Raw genomic sequence first — 16,611 nt, forward strand, 5'->3', positions numbered from 1 at the left:
AATATTACCTCTGTTTAAAAATAAAGGATAAAAAACCCCTCAAGGTCCGCTTTCACCATGCCCTCCATTGCTTCCCTCTCTTAGAGGTAACCATTATTGTTTTGAGGACACCTTTCCAGTGACCTTTCTATACATTTCTTTCCTATACTGTATATACATATACACATTTTTTTCCTTACATAAATGACACCTTCTCATTTTATAGGTGAGGAAACTGAGACCTTGAGGGAAGATGTGTTGCAAATCTATTGAAGGAAAGTGGACTGGACCACGGGTTCTGGTATTTTACTTCTGATGCATGGGCTGCCGCACTAATCAATTAGTTTAGAGGCTGGGGAGCAGGTGCGAAAGTCGCTTTAGTGCAACGATGTAAGATTTGTACTTTGATAGGAGTTGCAGGAAACCTAGCAGAGGGCTCTGGAGTTGCAAAAACAAAAAATACACTGTCATCGGCAGTTGGGTCTGTTAATAAAGCTTGTGAAGCTGAAACGCAAATAGCCTACAACCTACCAAGCCCTTCGGAAACTTGGGAAGCAATTTCGCGTCTCTGAGACTGGCCTTAGAGATTGGAGAGGAAGGCACCAGAGGTTGCAATGAAGGATGCGGTGGCGGACAGCAACCGAGCAGCCAACCCAGAGAGCAGAAAGCTCTGCCTGACCGATCTGGAAGTGCGCCTGCGCAGGCCGCCACGGGGGGCCGGGGTGGGCGGGGCGGAGCTTGGGGGCGGTCAATGAGCCTGCGCAAACCGGGCGGCGAGGTGGGGGAGGGCGTTCCGTGTGTGTCTGTGTTGTTGTTCGGCGGCAGCGGCGGCGGCGGTAAGATGGCTGCCCACGGGGGCTCCGCGGCGTCCTCGGCGCTGAAGGGGTTAATTCAGCAGTTCACCGCCATCACCGGTAAGAGACGCGGTTACCGGAAGGTGGAGAGTGGGGTCTGGAGCGGGCGGCCGGTCTGCCCTGGGCTTCCCTTTACCTTCATGCATTCCTCCCTCGGGCTTTACCCACAGCTCTCGTCCTCCCTCCTGAGGAAGAGGCGACGACGGCGTCGGGTCTCCGGGTTCAGGCGGGAGACACCCCCTTACCCCCGCGCACCCCATACCCTCGTTCTTGGTCTTCTCGCAGTGTGGAGGGAAACCTCCCCACTCCCTTTCAGCCCAGACCCGGGGAATGGGCCGAGCTCATCCTCCCCCGCCGGCCCGGGAACCTGGGGGCGGGAGAGGTGGGGGGCCGCACCCGGGCCACCGCCCTCCTCCTTCATCATCATCGCCTCTTCTCTGTGCAGCCTTGGGGTGCAGCGCATCCCCTCACCTCCTTATTCCGTTTTTCCTTGGCCAGGTCATTCTCCCCCCCGTCCCTGGCCTGCCCTTCCCCTTTCTGGGCCCCTCGGAGCCATCGCTGTGGCCCTGGCGTGTTCGGGCCCTCCCGCCTTAACGGCGAGGCTGGGGGGTTCGGCAGCGCCTTTACCGATCTCGGGGGATAGGCCGCCAGAAAGGGGGGGGTGCTGAGGAGTACCCTCCAGACTGAGGTTTTAAGAAAAGAATGAGGGGGAACCCCCCCAGACCTTAATAGGAAAGGCCTGGAGGAATCTTCGGTGGCGTTTCCCACCTCCCCATTAAAAAATAATAAAGACTGAGACGATGGCGCCAGGGCCTCCTGCTGATAAAATAGGAATGACGGCAGAAACTTCTTTGAGACAAAATCAGTTTCTGGATGTCAGTATACCCCAAACCCACGGTTTTTCTTTTCTTTTGGACCCCTGCGAAGGGCACACGCAGATCCTCTTACTGCCTGGAGGAAAGGCCCTAAGCCGTTCTATGAATTCTCTCTGTCTTGTTCTCTGTGATGGTGCTGAACTTTTTTTGCATGAGTTATTAGAGGGCGGAGCAAATGATGAAGTTCTCTGTGGAGTGATTTGAGAGAAGAGTACTACATGTGCCTGAGTGTAATTTTGCCGTTCTAGTTTGTCATTTTGTAAGGAGGTCAGAATGTTAGCAGATCTATACATTATTTGGTAGTTTGTTAGATGCAGAGAACATTTCCATTTTCAATGTATCCAGAGTTTAACGTGCAAGATCTGGTTAAGTGAAATTTTATATTTTAACCACTGCCGGTTGTTTGCGAGTTGTCGTTTTATAGTTAAAGGTATTTTTATTTTTTACTTTGCAGCGATAACTATATGTTTGATGCATTGTCTAGCTTGTGGGCATGAAACATCGAGTCACAGTTGATAAAGTAAAATTTGTAACAAAATTGGGATGAGAATTGGAATAACTTTTCTTAATATTTAAAAATTGCGATTGGACTATTATATTAGAGATGTAATGCATTTCCCAGTGTCTAAGCAGATCATTATTGGGAAAATCAGAAAATTATTGTGTATATAAGTTAATACTGCTGTATTATGTTTATATAGAAAAATCTTTGTAGTGAATTACATATAGAAGTGATTATCATTATCTTTTCTTTAGATTTTCTAGAGGTGGTTTAAGATGCCACCTATTTCTTTCCAGTTTTTTATGCTAACTACCACTTTAGGAACTCGGATTGTTTTAGTCTCACATTATTCCTTCTAATGCAACATTTTTGGTAGGTGTAGACAAAACCCAAAATGTGGTGAGATGAAGTGACTCACTTAGTTGCTTTAATTCTGTTTCTGTGTGCTAGTCTTCATGGCTTGTTTCCTGGTCACAGGCCCTTCTATTCCTGAATCAAGTTGGAGACCCTCAGTAGACAGTGGTATCTGGAGGTCTGTAAAAGCAAAAATACCATAGATTCTTCTTAATGTATTATGGATTTATAATAATGATTTTTTTACAAGATAGTAATTAAATATTAGAAACACATGATTGACCCCTTTATTCCCTTTCATATATCCTAAAAAAATTTGTGTGTGTGTGTGTATATATATATATATATATATATATACGTGTATATATATATACGTATATTTTATAGTTATATAGTTAAAAATATTTTAACTAATATTTTAAATTGTAGTATTTATGACAAAAAGGTATTTGAAATTTATTTATTGCTAGATGAATGAAACTGACCTTAAGAGTTTATGCTCTCATTTCAAAAAGATTTTACTTACTTGGAAGCCCAACATTGTGGTGAAAGCAATGCATTTTCAAAAATGTGAGTCTTACCTTTTCTGTGGCATTTAGAAGTAGAAGAGAAAATTGAAAGAATTTTAACTTTTATTTCTCACTAAATAGAACAGATCTCTCTCACACTCTCTTTCTATGATGTGTGAGTATGAAGTGATGACTCTGACTTTTAAAAAACATTAAAAAGATATCACATGAAATAATTTTGAAAAAAGAAACACTAATTCATTCTCATAATAGCAATATTATTTATTTCACATATTATCTTCCAGTTCTTGTTTACATACTTATTTTTATTTTTTAAATTACTTTAAAATTATTTTTACATTGTGGATCATAATGTACATAATTTAGAATTCTGAAATTTTCAATTAACGTTACATCGTGAACATTTTTCCTATGATTAAACCCTTTGATAAGCAGATAGCCAAGGGAAGTGATGGTCTTTGAAGTGGTCACACTGAGAAGCTATGTACCTTTACCATTGATGCCATTAGCATTATTTCAAGCTACATAGAAATCCAGTCCTGTTATTTTATAGTCTACCACATTTTACAGTATTACTCAGTTTGATCTCCGTTGATGCTCTCATACATGGCTTAGACTGCTGACTGCTTTCAGAAGTTAAATCAGTTCTCAAAACCTGAGGAAAGAATGTGCCACTGGATCTGAAGGTAATTCCAGACGAGCAGTTTTTTAAAATGTTTTGAACCACGGCAGTATCCCATTAACACCAACTTGGACTGACATCCAGCCACACGTATACAAAATGCATAGATGTAATCAGAATAATTCATGAGATGAGGGATATATAGATGCTATAGAATAGGTAGAAGTAAATACACAATCAGAAGGTAAGGCCAAAAAGCAAGGGAATAGAAAGTGAGGCTGAGAAGAGTACAAGTGGTTGCTAGTGTAGCATTCCATAAAGCTTTGTGTATAGTAGGCATTCACGGACTTAATGAAATTATAGAACCCCTTTAGTTTAATCTTTTTTAAAATTGTTGAATGAATGCATATTTGTTAAATTAGAAACTCTTGGTGTTTGTAGTATTTGGATTTGTAGTCAACTTCCATTCATATTCTTTCTACAATACATTTTTCTTGGGTTAGTATTAAAGTGTATTTAAGTTCTCTGTGTCAAGAAAGGGAGTTGCAAGTGATCTAGTTATTAAAACTCTTCTGGAATTTTAAGAACTATTTCAAAAGGTGTTAATGAAGTTTGAGCAGAAATTAGGGAGGGAATAAATTTTTTTTGAGTTGCGAGTAGACTCTTACTAGTAGACTCAGTATTTATTAATAGACTACTATGTGCTAGGCATGGTTCAGATCTTGGGGATACTGCCATGAGCAAGACATGGTGTCTGTCCTCAAAAAGCTTAAAGGTTGGGCTTCCCTGGTGGCGCAGTGGTTGAGAGTCCGCCTGCCGATGCAGGGGACACGGGTTCGTGCCCCGGTACGGGAAGATCCCACATGCCGCGGAGTGGCTGGGCCCGTGAGCCATGGCCGCTGAGCCTGCGCGTCCGGAGCCTGTGCTCCGCAACGGGCGAAGCCACAGCGGTGAGAGGCCTGTGTACCGCAAAAAAAAAAAAAAAAAAAAAAAAAAAAAAGCTTAAAGGTTAATGGGAATACAGACACATAAATGGGTATTGTAATACATTGGGATAATGGTAAGGAACTGTTACGGTAGCACAAATGAGGGAGGTCAAGAAAAGCTTTCCAGAAGAAATAATTTCTTAGCTAAAACCTGGAGGGGAGCTGTTTCTGGCAGGAGAAACATGTGCAGAGACCTGGAGGAAAGAGGGACAGGCATACATATGGAGACAAGAAAGGAGAGACAGTAGGTTGAGGGAATTGATGATAATTCCAAATGAAGAGAGCATAGCTTGTGTGAGATGCAATAAATGGGGCTGAAGAGATAAGAGGGTACCAGATTAGGAAGGGCCTTGTAACTCATGTTAAGAAATCTTGGCTTTATTCTGAATGTAGTGGGGAGTCAGTGAAAAGTTTTAATTAGGGGAGTGACACAATCATATTTGGTTTTTTCAGAAAGAGCTACTTGGCCATAGGTGAGAAGAGGTAGGCATAGACATCAATAGAAGACTGTTGCAATAATTGAAGATGCTGGTGTCCTGAAATAAGTTAGTGGCAGAGAAGTGGACTCTGAAAGGTAAGGGAAGAATTCAGAGGAGTCAGAATGAAGCTTAGGATTCTGTTTTGGATGTCTAAGTGTATAATAATACAATTTGTGAAGGTATGGAATAGTAGCAGAGGTTTGGGGAGATGATTAGTTCAGCTTAGGTAAGTTGCTGCCTGTGGGACTTCCAAATGGAGCTGTTCAGTAGGGAAATGAATATTTGGGTCTAGAAAGAAGAGTGACATCTGATGAGTCATATTGATGGCAGTTGAAGCTATAAAAGTGGATGTGTCCTTTGTTCCAGGACACAAAGCTGAAGGAACACTAACATCTAACAGACGGTAAAGAAGAAAGTACAGAGAAGGATCGGAAGAAACCAAAGATGTAGGAGGAAAACCAGGAGAATGTGATGGTACTTCAAACATTAGGAGTAGGGTAATATGTCAGATATTATGTAGGCACTTTAGGAAACCAGAAATCATTGAATATTCACAGATTTTTCTTGGTTAGGGTTGGAAGACATCTTAGAAACCATATTGACCCATTTCTGAGTTAAAATGAGAAATTGAAGGCCCAGAGAAGTAAAGTGAGTTAGGGTTATATGTATAGGTCAGTGCTTCTCAAATTTATTTGTAGGAAAGGACCGCCCCCCCCTTAAAAAAAAATCTTCATAGACCAATACTTTTAATTTTTCTTTTTTTTGGGGGTTGCTACGCCACACGTGGCTTGGGGGATCTTAGTTCCCCAACTAGGGATCGAACCCGGGTCCTCAGCAGTGAAAGGAGGGAATTCCCCAGAAACTAATGCTTTAGTAAAAATGCAATAAAAATTAATTGTTTTAAAAAATGAAATAAAAAGAACACATACAAAATGTAAACCCAAATTCTGTTAAAATAAAGGGTATAATTTGCATACAGTAAAATTTAACCTTTTTAGTGTAGAGTTAAAGTTTTCATAAGTGCATACAGTCGTAAAACCACAATAAAGATGCAGAACAGTTCTTTTTTTTTAAAAATAAATTTATTTATTTATTTTTGGCTGCATTGGGTCTTGCTGTGTGCAGGCTTTCTTTAGTTGCGGCGAGCGGTGGCTACTCTTCGTTCCGGTGTGTGGGCTTCTCATTGCGGTGGCTTCTCTTGTTGCGGAGCTCGGGCTTTAGGCATGCAGGCTTCAGTAGTTGCGGCACATGGGCTCAGCAGTTGTGGCTCGCAGGCTCTAGAGCTCAGGCTCAGTAGTTAGGGCACATGTGCTTAGTTGCTCTGCAGCATGTGGGATCTTCCTGGACCAGGGTTGGAACACATATCCCCTGTATTGGCAGGCAGATTCTTAACCACTGCACCACCAGGGAAGTCCCCAAGATGCAGAACAGTTCTATCCTCAAAAATTTCCCGCCGCCCCTTTGTAGTCAATCCCTCCTCTCACCTGTAGCCTAATCTTTTTGTCTATTCTTTTCCAGAATGTCATATAAATGGAATCACAGTATGTAGTCGGGCTTCTTTTGAGTCTGGCTTCTTTTACTTAGCATACTGCATTTGAGATTCATTCATGATGTTGTGGTATGAGTAGTTCCTTTTTATTGGTGAATAATATACCATTGTATGGATATACTACAATTTGTTTATCCATTAAATGAATGGATAATTGTGTTGTTTCTTGTTTGGGAGATTATAAATAAAGCTGCCCAAAACATTAATGTACAAGTGTGTGAATATACGTTTTCATTTCCTTTGGATAAATAGTTAGGAGTGGGATCATATGATAGGTGTGTGACTTTAAGAAAGTCATACTATTTTCCTAAGTTACTATTGATACATACACCATTTTGCATTTTGTCTTTCTCTGACTAACTTATCTCACTTGGTGTGATAATCTCTAGGTTCATCCATGTTGCTGCAAATGGCATTATTTCATCCTTTTTTATGGCTGAGTAATATTCCACTGTGTGTATATACCACATCTCCTTTATCTGTTCCTCTGTCGATGGACATTGCTTCCCTGTCTTGGCTACTGTCAGTAGTGCTGCAGTGAACAGTGGGGTGCATGTATCCTTTCAAATTATGGTTTTATCCGGATATATGCCCAGGAGTGGGATTGCTGGATCATATGGTAGTTCTATTTTTAGTTTTTTAAGGAACTTCCATAGTGTTCTCCATAGTGCTTGTATATAAATTTTTTAAAAAATATTTTCTATTCCTCAATACTTAAAAACTCCAGGATGGGAGACCAGTGAGGAGGTTGAACTTTCATCTTACTTCTTGCAACTGTCACCGACTCTCATTTCCTTGGTGGATAGTCTGGCTGGCTTTATTACCATTTCTAGGGGAAGTGTAGAACCAAAAAGTAACCACTTTGTGTCCCTGTCATTTCTGTGCTCTATCCCTGTGGGGCAAGGAAGGGTCTGTAGAGGGATTTTTTTTCTTTTTAAAAAAAATCTCTGTGACTACCATACTTCGGTTCCTTGATAATAGTGAAGAGACTGTTCTTTCGGCATTGAAAATAGTGTAGAGAATAGGTATAAAGGACTACTAAAGTTTGAAATGTCTCTTGATTCTTCTTTCCAGCTGTGGTGGAAACATAGACTGCATTACAGGTTTGGGGCTATTTTCTATATGAAGTCATTAAAGGAGAAAGAGTGTGAACTAAGAGGCAGCAGCAAGGAGATGGCCACTGATAAATTGGGTGCCACAAGCTGGCTTAATGCCTTTGGTGCCATTAGCAAGCTAAAGCAGATGGAAGAAAAGGTAGTGGTTAAATAAAAAGTGCATGTGGTGAGAAACAGTACAGTGGGACTTTGGCCATAGATATGGATTATGGGGGGTTATGGACTGAATTTTTGTGTCCTTCCCAAAATTTGATATTTTGAAATCCTGAGCCCCCAGTGTGATGTTATTAGGAGGTGGGGCCTTTGGGAGGTGGTTAGGTCATGAGGGTAGAGTCCTTATGAATGGGATTAGTGTACTTAAAAAGGAGACCCCAGAGAGCTATCTGGGCCCTTCTACCATGTGAGTACACACACAGAAGACAACTGTCTTATCAACCAGGAAGTGGGCCTGCATCACACACCAAATCTACTGGAGCCTGATCTTTGATTTCCCAACCTGCAGAACTGTGAGAGATATTATGTTCATTGTTTAAGCCACCCAGTCTATTGTATTTTTGTTACAGCAGCCTGAACAAACTAAGACCCTGGGTTAGATTAAGCTATCCTGCTGCTACCTATAATATTGAGACCTCAAAATAAGCCCATGAACAGGTTTACAGGTAGTTTAAACCTACAAGTTTCTTTTAAAGGCCCCCCTCCCCCTTTTAAAAAAGATTTGTTCTTCATTCTGAATATAATAAGAGAGAAGTTCAAATTTTTTACGGCTGACTCATCAAAAATTGTTATTACCTCTAAGTATATAGGTAAAACTTGTAACTTGTTTAAATTTGTTTATCACTGTTCCTGTCCTCTATATCATTTAGCCCTCCTTACTTTTCCTTTGCCCTCTCAGTTAACCTTCTGTTCCTCTGTTTAGCTAAGTGGAAGTGTTGTTGGCATTTTGGCTAGGACAGTTTCTTGTTCTGTAGGACTGTTCTGTTCATTGCAGAAGATTTAGCACTTGTATGAGTTTCCTGTGGCTGCTGTAACAAATTACCACAAACTGCATTGCTTAACACAGTTATTCTCTCAGTTCTGGAGGCCAGAAGTCTGAAATGAAGGTGTGAGAAATCTTTAGGGGAGGGGAGACGTTTTCCAAGCTACTGAGGCACCCCTGGCTTCTCTCCACTAAATGCCAGTAGTGCTCCCATCCCCTAATCATGAAACACCAAAAATGGTGTCTCACATTTCTAGATGCCTCTACTACTTCCTGACATTAAGAACCACTGGAACCTTTCATTATCCTTCAGTTATCTTCTGTTTCTAAAACGATACACTTGGGACCTCCCTGGTGGTGCAGTGGTTAAGACTGTGCTCCCAATGCAAGGGCTCTGGGTTTGATCCCTGGTCAGGGAACTAGATCCCACATGCATGCTGCAACTGAGAGTTCGCATGCCACAACTAAGGAGCCCATGTGCCGCAACTAAGGAGCTGGTGAGCCATAACAAAGGAGCCCGCGAACCACAACTAAGGAGCGCTCCTGCTGCAACTAAGACCCAGCACATCCAAATAAATAAATAAATGTTTTAAAAAATGGCATATTCCTGGGCCCTACCCAGACCCTTCCAATTGGAGTGGGGGCAGGATCTACGTTTTAAAAGAAAAAAAAGATACACTAAGTGCTAAAACAAGTGATAAACTAAGAATGCCTGATTATACAAGCACAGATAGCTCAGATAATTTGGCTTTATTTAAGAAAGTGAATGGTGTATTTTGCTTCTTGGGCCCCTCTCTAATACTGTCTTCTTCAGTCTTGCCAGGATTTAGCATGTGCTTCTTTTTTAAAAAATCTCATGAGTAGAGACCCCTTTTATGGAAAGCTCTTAGGTCACTATACTGACAAGCTCCAATGATGGAAGTTATCCTGTCAGATTGTCAACAAATATATGATACGCTGCCTATAGTTTAGATTCTAGCACTAAATGGTTAAGTGAGGATTATAGATAAGAATGGCAGTTCTCACTTTGTTATACAGCAGAAACTAACACACCATTATAAAGCAATTATACTCCAATAAAGATGTTAAAAAGAGCAATTCTGAGCCTCGAGTGTTGACACCTTCTGCCCCCCAAAATATCACAGTTATTATTTCCTTTATTATAGCTTTATTTTTGTCTTAAAGTCATTCTCGGTATAATCCCTTTTAATAAATTCTATTTTAATCTATAGTTCAGTAGATCTCTGGAATACTCACCTATACTTTTTTTACATTTTCCTGTGTTTCTACATCAGCTCTTTTTTGGGGGGGCCACTTGCAGGATCTTAGTTCCCCCACCAGGGATTGAACCCGGGATTTGCAGTGAAAGGGCCAAGTCCTAACCACTGGACTGTCAGGGAATTCCCAGCAGTGGTCATTTTTAAGTTGAATTTCCTTATGAACAAATTTCAAAAGGAGTGAAGCAGCTGGGATTGGTTGCTATTATAGCAGAAGGGAGTTTCGATCCTGCATCAGCATGTTCTTTTTTTTTTTAATATTTATTTATTTATTTGGTTGTACTAAGTCTTAGTTGCAGCAGTCGAGCTCCTTAGTTGCAGCACGTGGGCTCCTTAGTTGCAGCTTGCTGGCTCCTTTGTTGCAGCACACGGGCTCCTTAGCTGTGGCATGTGAATTCTTAGTTGTGGCATGCATATGGGATCTAGTTCCCCGGCCAGGGATCGAACGTGGGCCCCCTGCATTGGGAGCGCGCAGAGTCTTAACCACTACGCCACCAGGGAAGTCCCAGCATGTTGTCTGTCCCTTTTGTGGTGCTTTAGTGCAGTGTGGTGAGCACCTAGAGAGACAAGAGCCAAAATGGTATAAACTCAGCCATTTAATTCTCTGAAAAGAAAAAGATAAGTAGGTGTCATTCAGAAGCTAGTTTTAGGGTTTATTATGGGGCAAAGATAATAGTTCATGCATCTCTTGCTGGAATAAGTAGCCAGAGTAGTTTACATACAGGAACCTTTTAATTTTCAGAAGCTGCTGGGTAGATAAATTAAAATGGTGGAGTACAATAGACACTGAACTTTTAGACTAGCATTTAAGAAATATAGTAATGTAACCAGTATAACTGGACACAATGTAAAAATATTAGAGAAGCGCTGAAAGCTTCAGGTTTTATGAGTAATGATATGGAAAATTTTCATCAAATTTGTGCTGGTTTTGCCCCAAGAGTCTGTATTTAATTACCTAACATACAGTTGGCTACTGGGATATTTGAACTCCTCCTTTCCCTCAAAAAGTTGAATTTGTTTTTATTTTTGTGTGTTGGGTCTTTGTTGCTGTGTGCGGGCCTCCTTTAGTTGCGGCAAGCAGGGGCTACTCTTCGTTGCTGTGCACAGGCTTCTCATTGTGGTGGCTTCTCTTGTTGCAGAGCACAGGCTCTAGGCGCATGGGCTTCAGTAGTTGTGGCACACGGGCTCAGTAGTTGTGGCTCATGGGCTCTAGAGCGCAGGCTCAGTGATTGTGGCGCCTGGGCTTAGTTGCTCTGTGGCATGTGGGATCTTCCCAGACCAGAGCTCGGACCCATGTTCTCTGCATTGGCAGGCGGATCCTTAACCACTGCACCACAAGGAAGTCTGAGATTTCACTTTTTTAAAGTGTTTCCTAATGGTGAGAATATAAGTCTGTATGTACTAGAACTTGAGAACTTTTTATTTTTTAAATTATTTTATTTTTATTGAAGTATAGTTTTTACAATGTTGTGTTAGTTTCTGGTGTACAGCAAAGTGATTCAGTTATACATACGTGTATATATATATATTTTTTCTTATTCTTTTCCATGATAGTTTATTATAAGATATTGAATATAGTTCCTTATGCTATATAGTAGGACCTTATTGCTTATTTTATATATAGTATAGAATTTGAGAACTTTTGGTTCAGCTTGACTGAGGACTTATGGAGAGAGAACTGGTTTGAGAAAAGTGAGAACTGGCCAGTTCAGTGAGTTTTTAAAGTCTGTAAGATAGAAGAGCTAGCAGAGACAAGGATAGAGATAAGGCCCTGTGGAAAAGTAGTATCTGTTATTGTATATACTTTAGGGCGAGGAGGGAGGGGGAAGGTCCACAACTTAACAGGTGGGTATTTGGTGTGTTGTCAAGAAAAATGAGGGGACTGGGACTTCCCTGGTGGTGCAGTGGTTAAGAATCCGCCTGCCAGTGCAGGGGACACGGGTTCAAGCCCTGGTCCAGGAAGATTCCACATGCCGCGGAGCAGCTGAGCCCATGCACCACAACTGCTGAAGCCCACACCCCCCCGGAGCCCGTGCTCTGGAAAGAGAAGCCACCGCAGTGAGAAGCCCACGCACCGCAACTAGAGAAAGCCTGCATGCAGCAACGAGGACCCAACCCCAACGCAGCCAAAAATAAATAAATAAATAAAATTAAAAAAAAAAAAGAAGAATGATGGGACTGATTTTCCTGCTGTCACTCTCCATATCATACAGAGGCATGGCATTGTAAAGTACCACCAAGTGATCTGCCTAGGTTACAAAAGCATCTTCACCTGGAGGGAATGGTACAGAGGTGAGATGAAAGCAGAAGGGTATAAAATAGGAGCAGTTTATAAGGGCCAAATCTTGTGTGCAGCTCAAGAGAGATGAAAAGTTTTCCAGTCAGCAGTGCAGAACTGTTGAAACAGGGGAGATAATCAAATTTACATTCTTTTGCGATATAGAAGGTTTATCAAAAGGAGCATGACCAAGAGCAAAGAAATGTGATAGTTCATGTAAGAGATGTTGAAGGCATGAACAAAGAGTATAGCAGTGGGCATAGAACAGTATGGATAGGGGTGTTGTTAATTAGATGGAAGCTGTAGGATTTGTTGGTTGACTGATGGGCTGTTTGCAGTTGAAGAGAGAATAGTGGAGGAAAGTTTCTCAATTTTGAGTAATATATGAAGCCCTTTTTTTTTTTTTGCGGTATGCAGGCCTCTCACTGTTGTGGCCTCTCCCGCTGCGGAGCACAGGCTCCAGACGCACAGGCTCAGTGGCCATGGCTCACGGGCCCAGCTGCTCCGCGGCATGTGGGATCTTCCCGGACCGGGGCACGAACCCGTGTCCCCTGCATTGGCAGGCTGACTCTCAACCACTGCGCCACCAGGGAAGCCCATATGAAGCCCTTTTAAAGAAAAAACATCCCTGGCCCTATGTAACTTAAATTACCATATATACCCAGACATAAGGCACACCCCAAATAGAAGGCAATTCTGTATTTGTCCAGTTCCCAAAAAAGATTTTTCAGTAACATAAATATGTAAATTTCTGGAGATTTAAGTGAAATGATTGATTTTTTTTATAATGTTACTTATTGAGTTAACATTAAATCACAACATTATATATTAATGCTTTTTTCCTGTCATGTTCCATGAAATAATTTTGTTCTTTTTTTGTTTTTTACTAGCATTTAGATATGTCTTTGTCAGCTTTCTGACAAAGCTGTAGCTGCTCAATATCATCTGAGAGTTTTTTGGAGCATGTGATTTTCACTTTATGTTGTTTGAAATATAGCATATTTAAAATTTGTATATGATGCTTTCACTGGACATTTTATCTTATGTTCATTTATCCTAAATACCCATTTGCTGTTTGTGATTTCCACAGCGTAACCATATTGCTTTATAAATGAAATTTAAAACATAAAATATATGCGGTTTAAAATTCAAAGGATAGGGGAATTCCCTGGTGGTCCAGTGGTTAGGACTCGGCGCTTTCACTGCCAGGGCCCGGATTCAATCCCTGGTCAGGGAACTAAGATCCCACAAACGTGTGGCGCAGCCAAGAGGAAAAAAATTCAAAGGATATAGAAGGGTTGTTTTGGCTGAAGTCTGGCCTTTCTTTCCCCAGTGTACTAACTGGTTAGCTGAAGTACTATGAGATAGTTTTAGGTCAGTTTATTAGATATTGATCACATGCAAGCGAACATGACATTAGATGCTGGGGTACCAAGAAAAAAATCAACCCCTGTGTTCAAGAAGCTTCTGCTCTGGGCTTCCCTGGTGGCGCAGTGGTTGAGAGTCCGCCTGCCGATGCAGGGGACACGGGTTCGTGCCCCGGTCCGGGAGGATCCCACATGCCGCGGAGCGGCTGGGCCCGTGAGCCACACCTACTGAGCCTGCGCGTCTGGAGCCTGTGCTCCGCAGCAAGAAAGGCCGCGATAGTGAGAGGCCTGCGCACCGTGATGAAGAGTGGCCCCCCGCTTGCCACGACTAAAGAAAGCCCTCGCACAGAAACGAAGACCCAACCCAGCAAAAATAAATTAATTAATAAACTCCTACCCCCAACATCAAAAAAAAAAAAAAAAAAAAAAAATATATAAAAAAAAAAAAAAAAAAAAAGAAGCTTCTGCTCTTTTGGGGGAGCTAGAAAGTAAACAAGTATTTACTGCTTAGTAGTATGTCCATGTATGTAATAGAAGAGTATCACAGTGGTGTGAGTGGGGAGGAGGTAGTGTAGAGAATGCTTAGCACAGGAATTGAAAAAAGTAACACTTATGGTGATTCTTGAGCATGCATGAACTAGACGAAGGGAGAGATAAGGGGAATAAAGACTTTCCAAGCGTGTAATTTGGTGTGACTGTACTGAATTGCATAGGATGGAGAGGAAAAGCCAGAGAGATAAGCTGACGTCTGATCACAGAGGACTCGCCAGATCATAAGAACTTTGGAATTTATACTGTGGGTGTCAGAGAGCTATTAACTTAAACTGTGTGTGTGTGTTTGTGTGTTATAAGCACACTTGTATTTTGGAACATAACTTCAGCAGCAAAGTGGAAGATAGAATGATGATCAGTTAGGAACCTATTGTAGTAATCCAGGTAAGAAGAATTAAGGACTTGATTTTAAAGTCTTAGAGATAATAATAGAGAAGAGAAAACAAATGAAAGATATTAAGAGTAGAGTCAGCAGTTCATTTCTGGCAGTAGGACTAAACTAGAGAGATACCATGAATAACCCTCCCAAGTGAGGAAAATCCTGAATAAAATATTTTTTAAAATCTTTCAAAATGCATCATTGGGCTGGCAAGAAAGTAAAGAATATTCAGAAGCTAAAAATGAAATGAAATTGGAAATGAGATGTTAGCAAGGTTTAAAGTAAGCTTTCACCCTGGTTGAATCTGCCCGAACTGGATGGCTTTGAACTTCTCTTTTGATGGCATCAGAGGGCACAGGAAACAAGCTTGCAGCCTTCCTAAGGAGAGGAATCTGAAAGGAGAACCTTCCCATACATGAAGCGGGGACCTTGGCATTTGGGGTGTGGCAGGAGAAATCTTCACTGAGAATTTATAACAAGGGTCCTTACAGGGTCACATTTCCCATGTGGTTTCATAAAACTTCAAGTCAAGAATGTATTTTATTTAAAGAAATTTTTTTTAAGAACTAACATTTATTATTTTTGGCTGCATTGGGTCTTCGTTGCTGCTCACAGGCTTTCTCTAGTGCGGCGAGTGAGGGCTACTCTTCGTTGTGGTGCACAGGCTTCTCATTGCGGTGGCTTCTCTTGTGGAGCATGGGCCCTTGGCGCGAGGGCTTCAGTAGTTGTGGCACATAGGCTCAGTAGTTGTGGCGAGCAGGTTCTAGAGTGCAGGCTCAGTAGTTGTGGCTCACGGGCTTAGTTGCTCTGTGGCATGTGGGATCTTCCCGCATCCAGGGCTCGAACCCATGTCCCCTGCATTGGTAGGCAGATTCTTAACCACTGCACCACCAGGGAAGCCCCAAGAATGTATTTTAAATAGTCTCTGTTTGGTGGTGCCTTCAGGTACCTTACAAAATCTCTCAAGTTACCTTCTCTTAGGAGAGATGTACCTTCAACCCAGCCTTCAAAAATCTACAGATTAAAATTCCAAGCCACTTGAGATCATAGTCAAAAAAAAATCACAAAGTGCACAAAAAAACATTGCATAGTGAGCAAGAGCCAGCAGAAATGAGACAGTGACCTCTAGAGACTGCAGAAAGTTTATATTTTGTCTTAGTAATTCCAGTAAGTTTGATTAATATATTAGAAGAAATGAAAAGAAATGTGAGTATGAAGTAAGGGTCTCTGACCAGGCAGATTAGGAAACAAAAACCCCAGAACTTCTAGTTATAAAAAATTAACTAAAATTAAAAGCTCATGAACAGGTAAAATACAAATTGGCACAGCATAGAATGAAGAGTTCTAACATACATCTAATTGGAGTTCCAGAATAAGTGTGAATGAAGGAGTAAGGCAATTTTTATTTATTTTTGACATCTTCATTGGAGTTATAACTGCTTTACAGTGGTGTGTTACTTTCGCAGTATAACAAAGTGAATCAGCTATACGTATACATATATCCACATATCTCCTCCCTCTTGGGTCTCCCTCCCACCCTCCCTATCCCACCCCTCCAGGTGGTCACAAAGCACTGAGCTGATTTCCCTGTGCTATGCGGCTGCTTCCCACCAGCTATCTGTTTTACATTTGGTAGTGTATATATGTCCATGCCACTCTCTCACTTCGTCCCAGCTTAACCTTCCCCTTCCCCGTGTCCATCTTAACCTTCCCCTTCCCCGTGTCCTCAAGTCCATTCTCTACATCTGCATCTTTATTCCTGTCCTGCCCCTAGGTTCTTCAGAACAGTTGTTTTTTTTTAGATTCCATGTATATGTGTCAGCATACGGTATTTGTTTTTCTCTTTCTGACTTACTTCACTCTGTATGACAGACTCTGGGTGCATCCACCTCACTACATATAACTCAATTTCGTTTCTTTTTATGGCTCAGTAATAT

General features: G+C 41.5%; 1 protein-coding gene and 1 pseudogene across 3 annotated transcripts in view; one reads left to right on the plus strand and one right to left on the minus strand.

Annotated features, from left to right (window-relative positions):
• The first annotated feature begins 768 nt into the window (after positions 1 to 768).
• The window catches only part of UBXN7 (UBX domain protein 7), a 69,861-nt gene continuing 54,018 nt past the window's right edge, over positions 769 to 16,611 (plus strand). Inside the window, exons 1-2 of one of the 3 annotated variants that reach the window (XM_032630328.1) lie at positions 798 to 893; positions 5,548 to 5,655. Coding sequence is in view for 1 of the 3 variants with exons in the window: in XM_032630326.1 (XP_032486217.1) it covers positions 821 to 893 (73 nt within the window). In the remaining 2 variants the exon portion in view is untranslated. Of the gene's footprint in view, positions 894 to 4,749; positions 5,277 to 5,547; positions 5,656 to 16,611 lie in introns of those variants that run through there. The other 2 variants (XM_032630327.1, XM_032630326.1) reach the window with 2 other exon arrangements.
• Positions 866 to 1,718, minus strand: LOC116752993 (annotated as a pseudogene).

The sequence above is a fragment of the Phocoena sinus genome, chromosome 4 (genome assembly GCF_008692025.1).
Source record: "Phocoena sinus isolate mPhoSin1 chromosome 4, mPhoSin1.pri, whole genome shotgun sequence".
NCBI lineage: Eukaryota > Metazoa > Chordata > Mammalia > Artiodactyla > Phocoenidae > Phocoena > Phocoena sinus.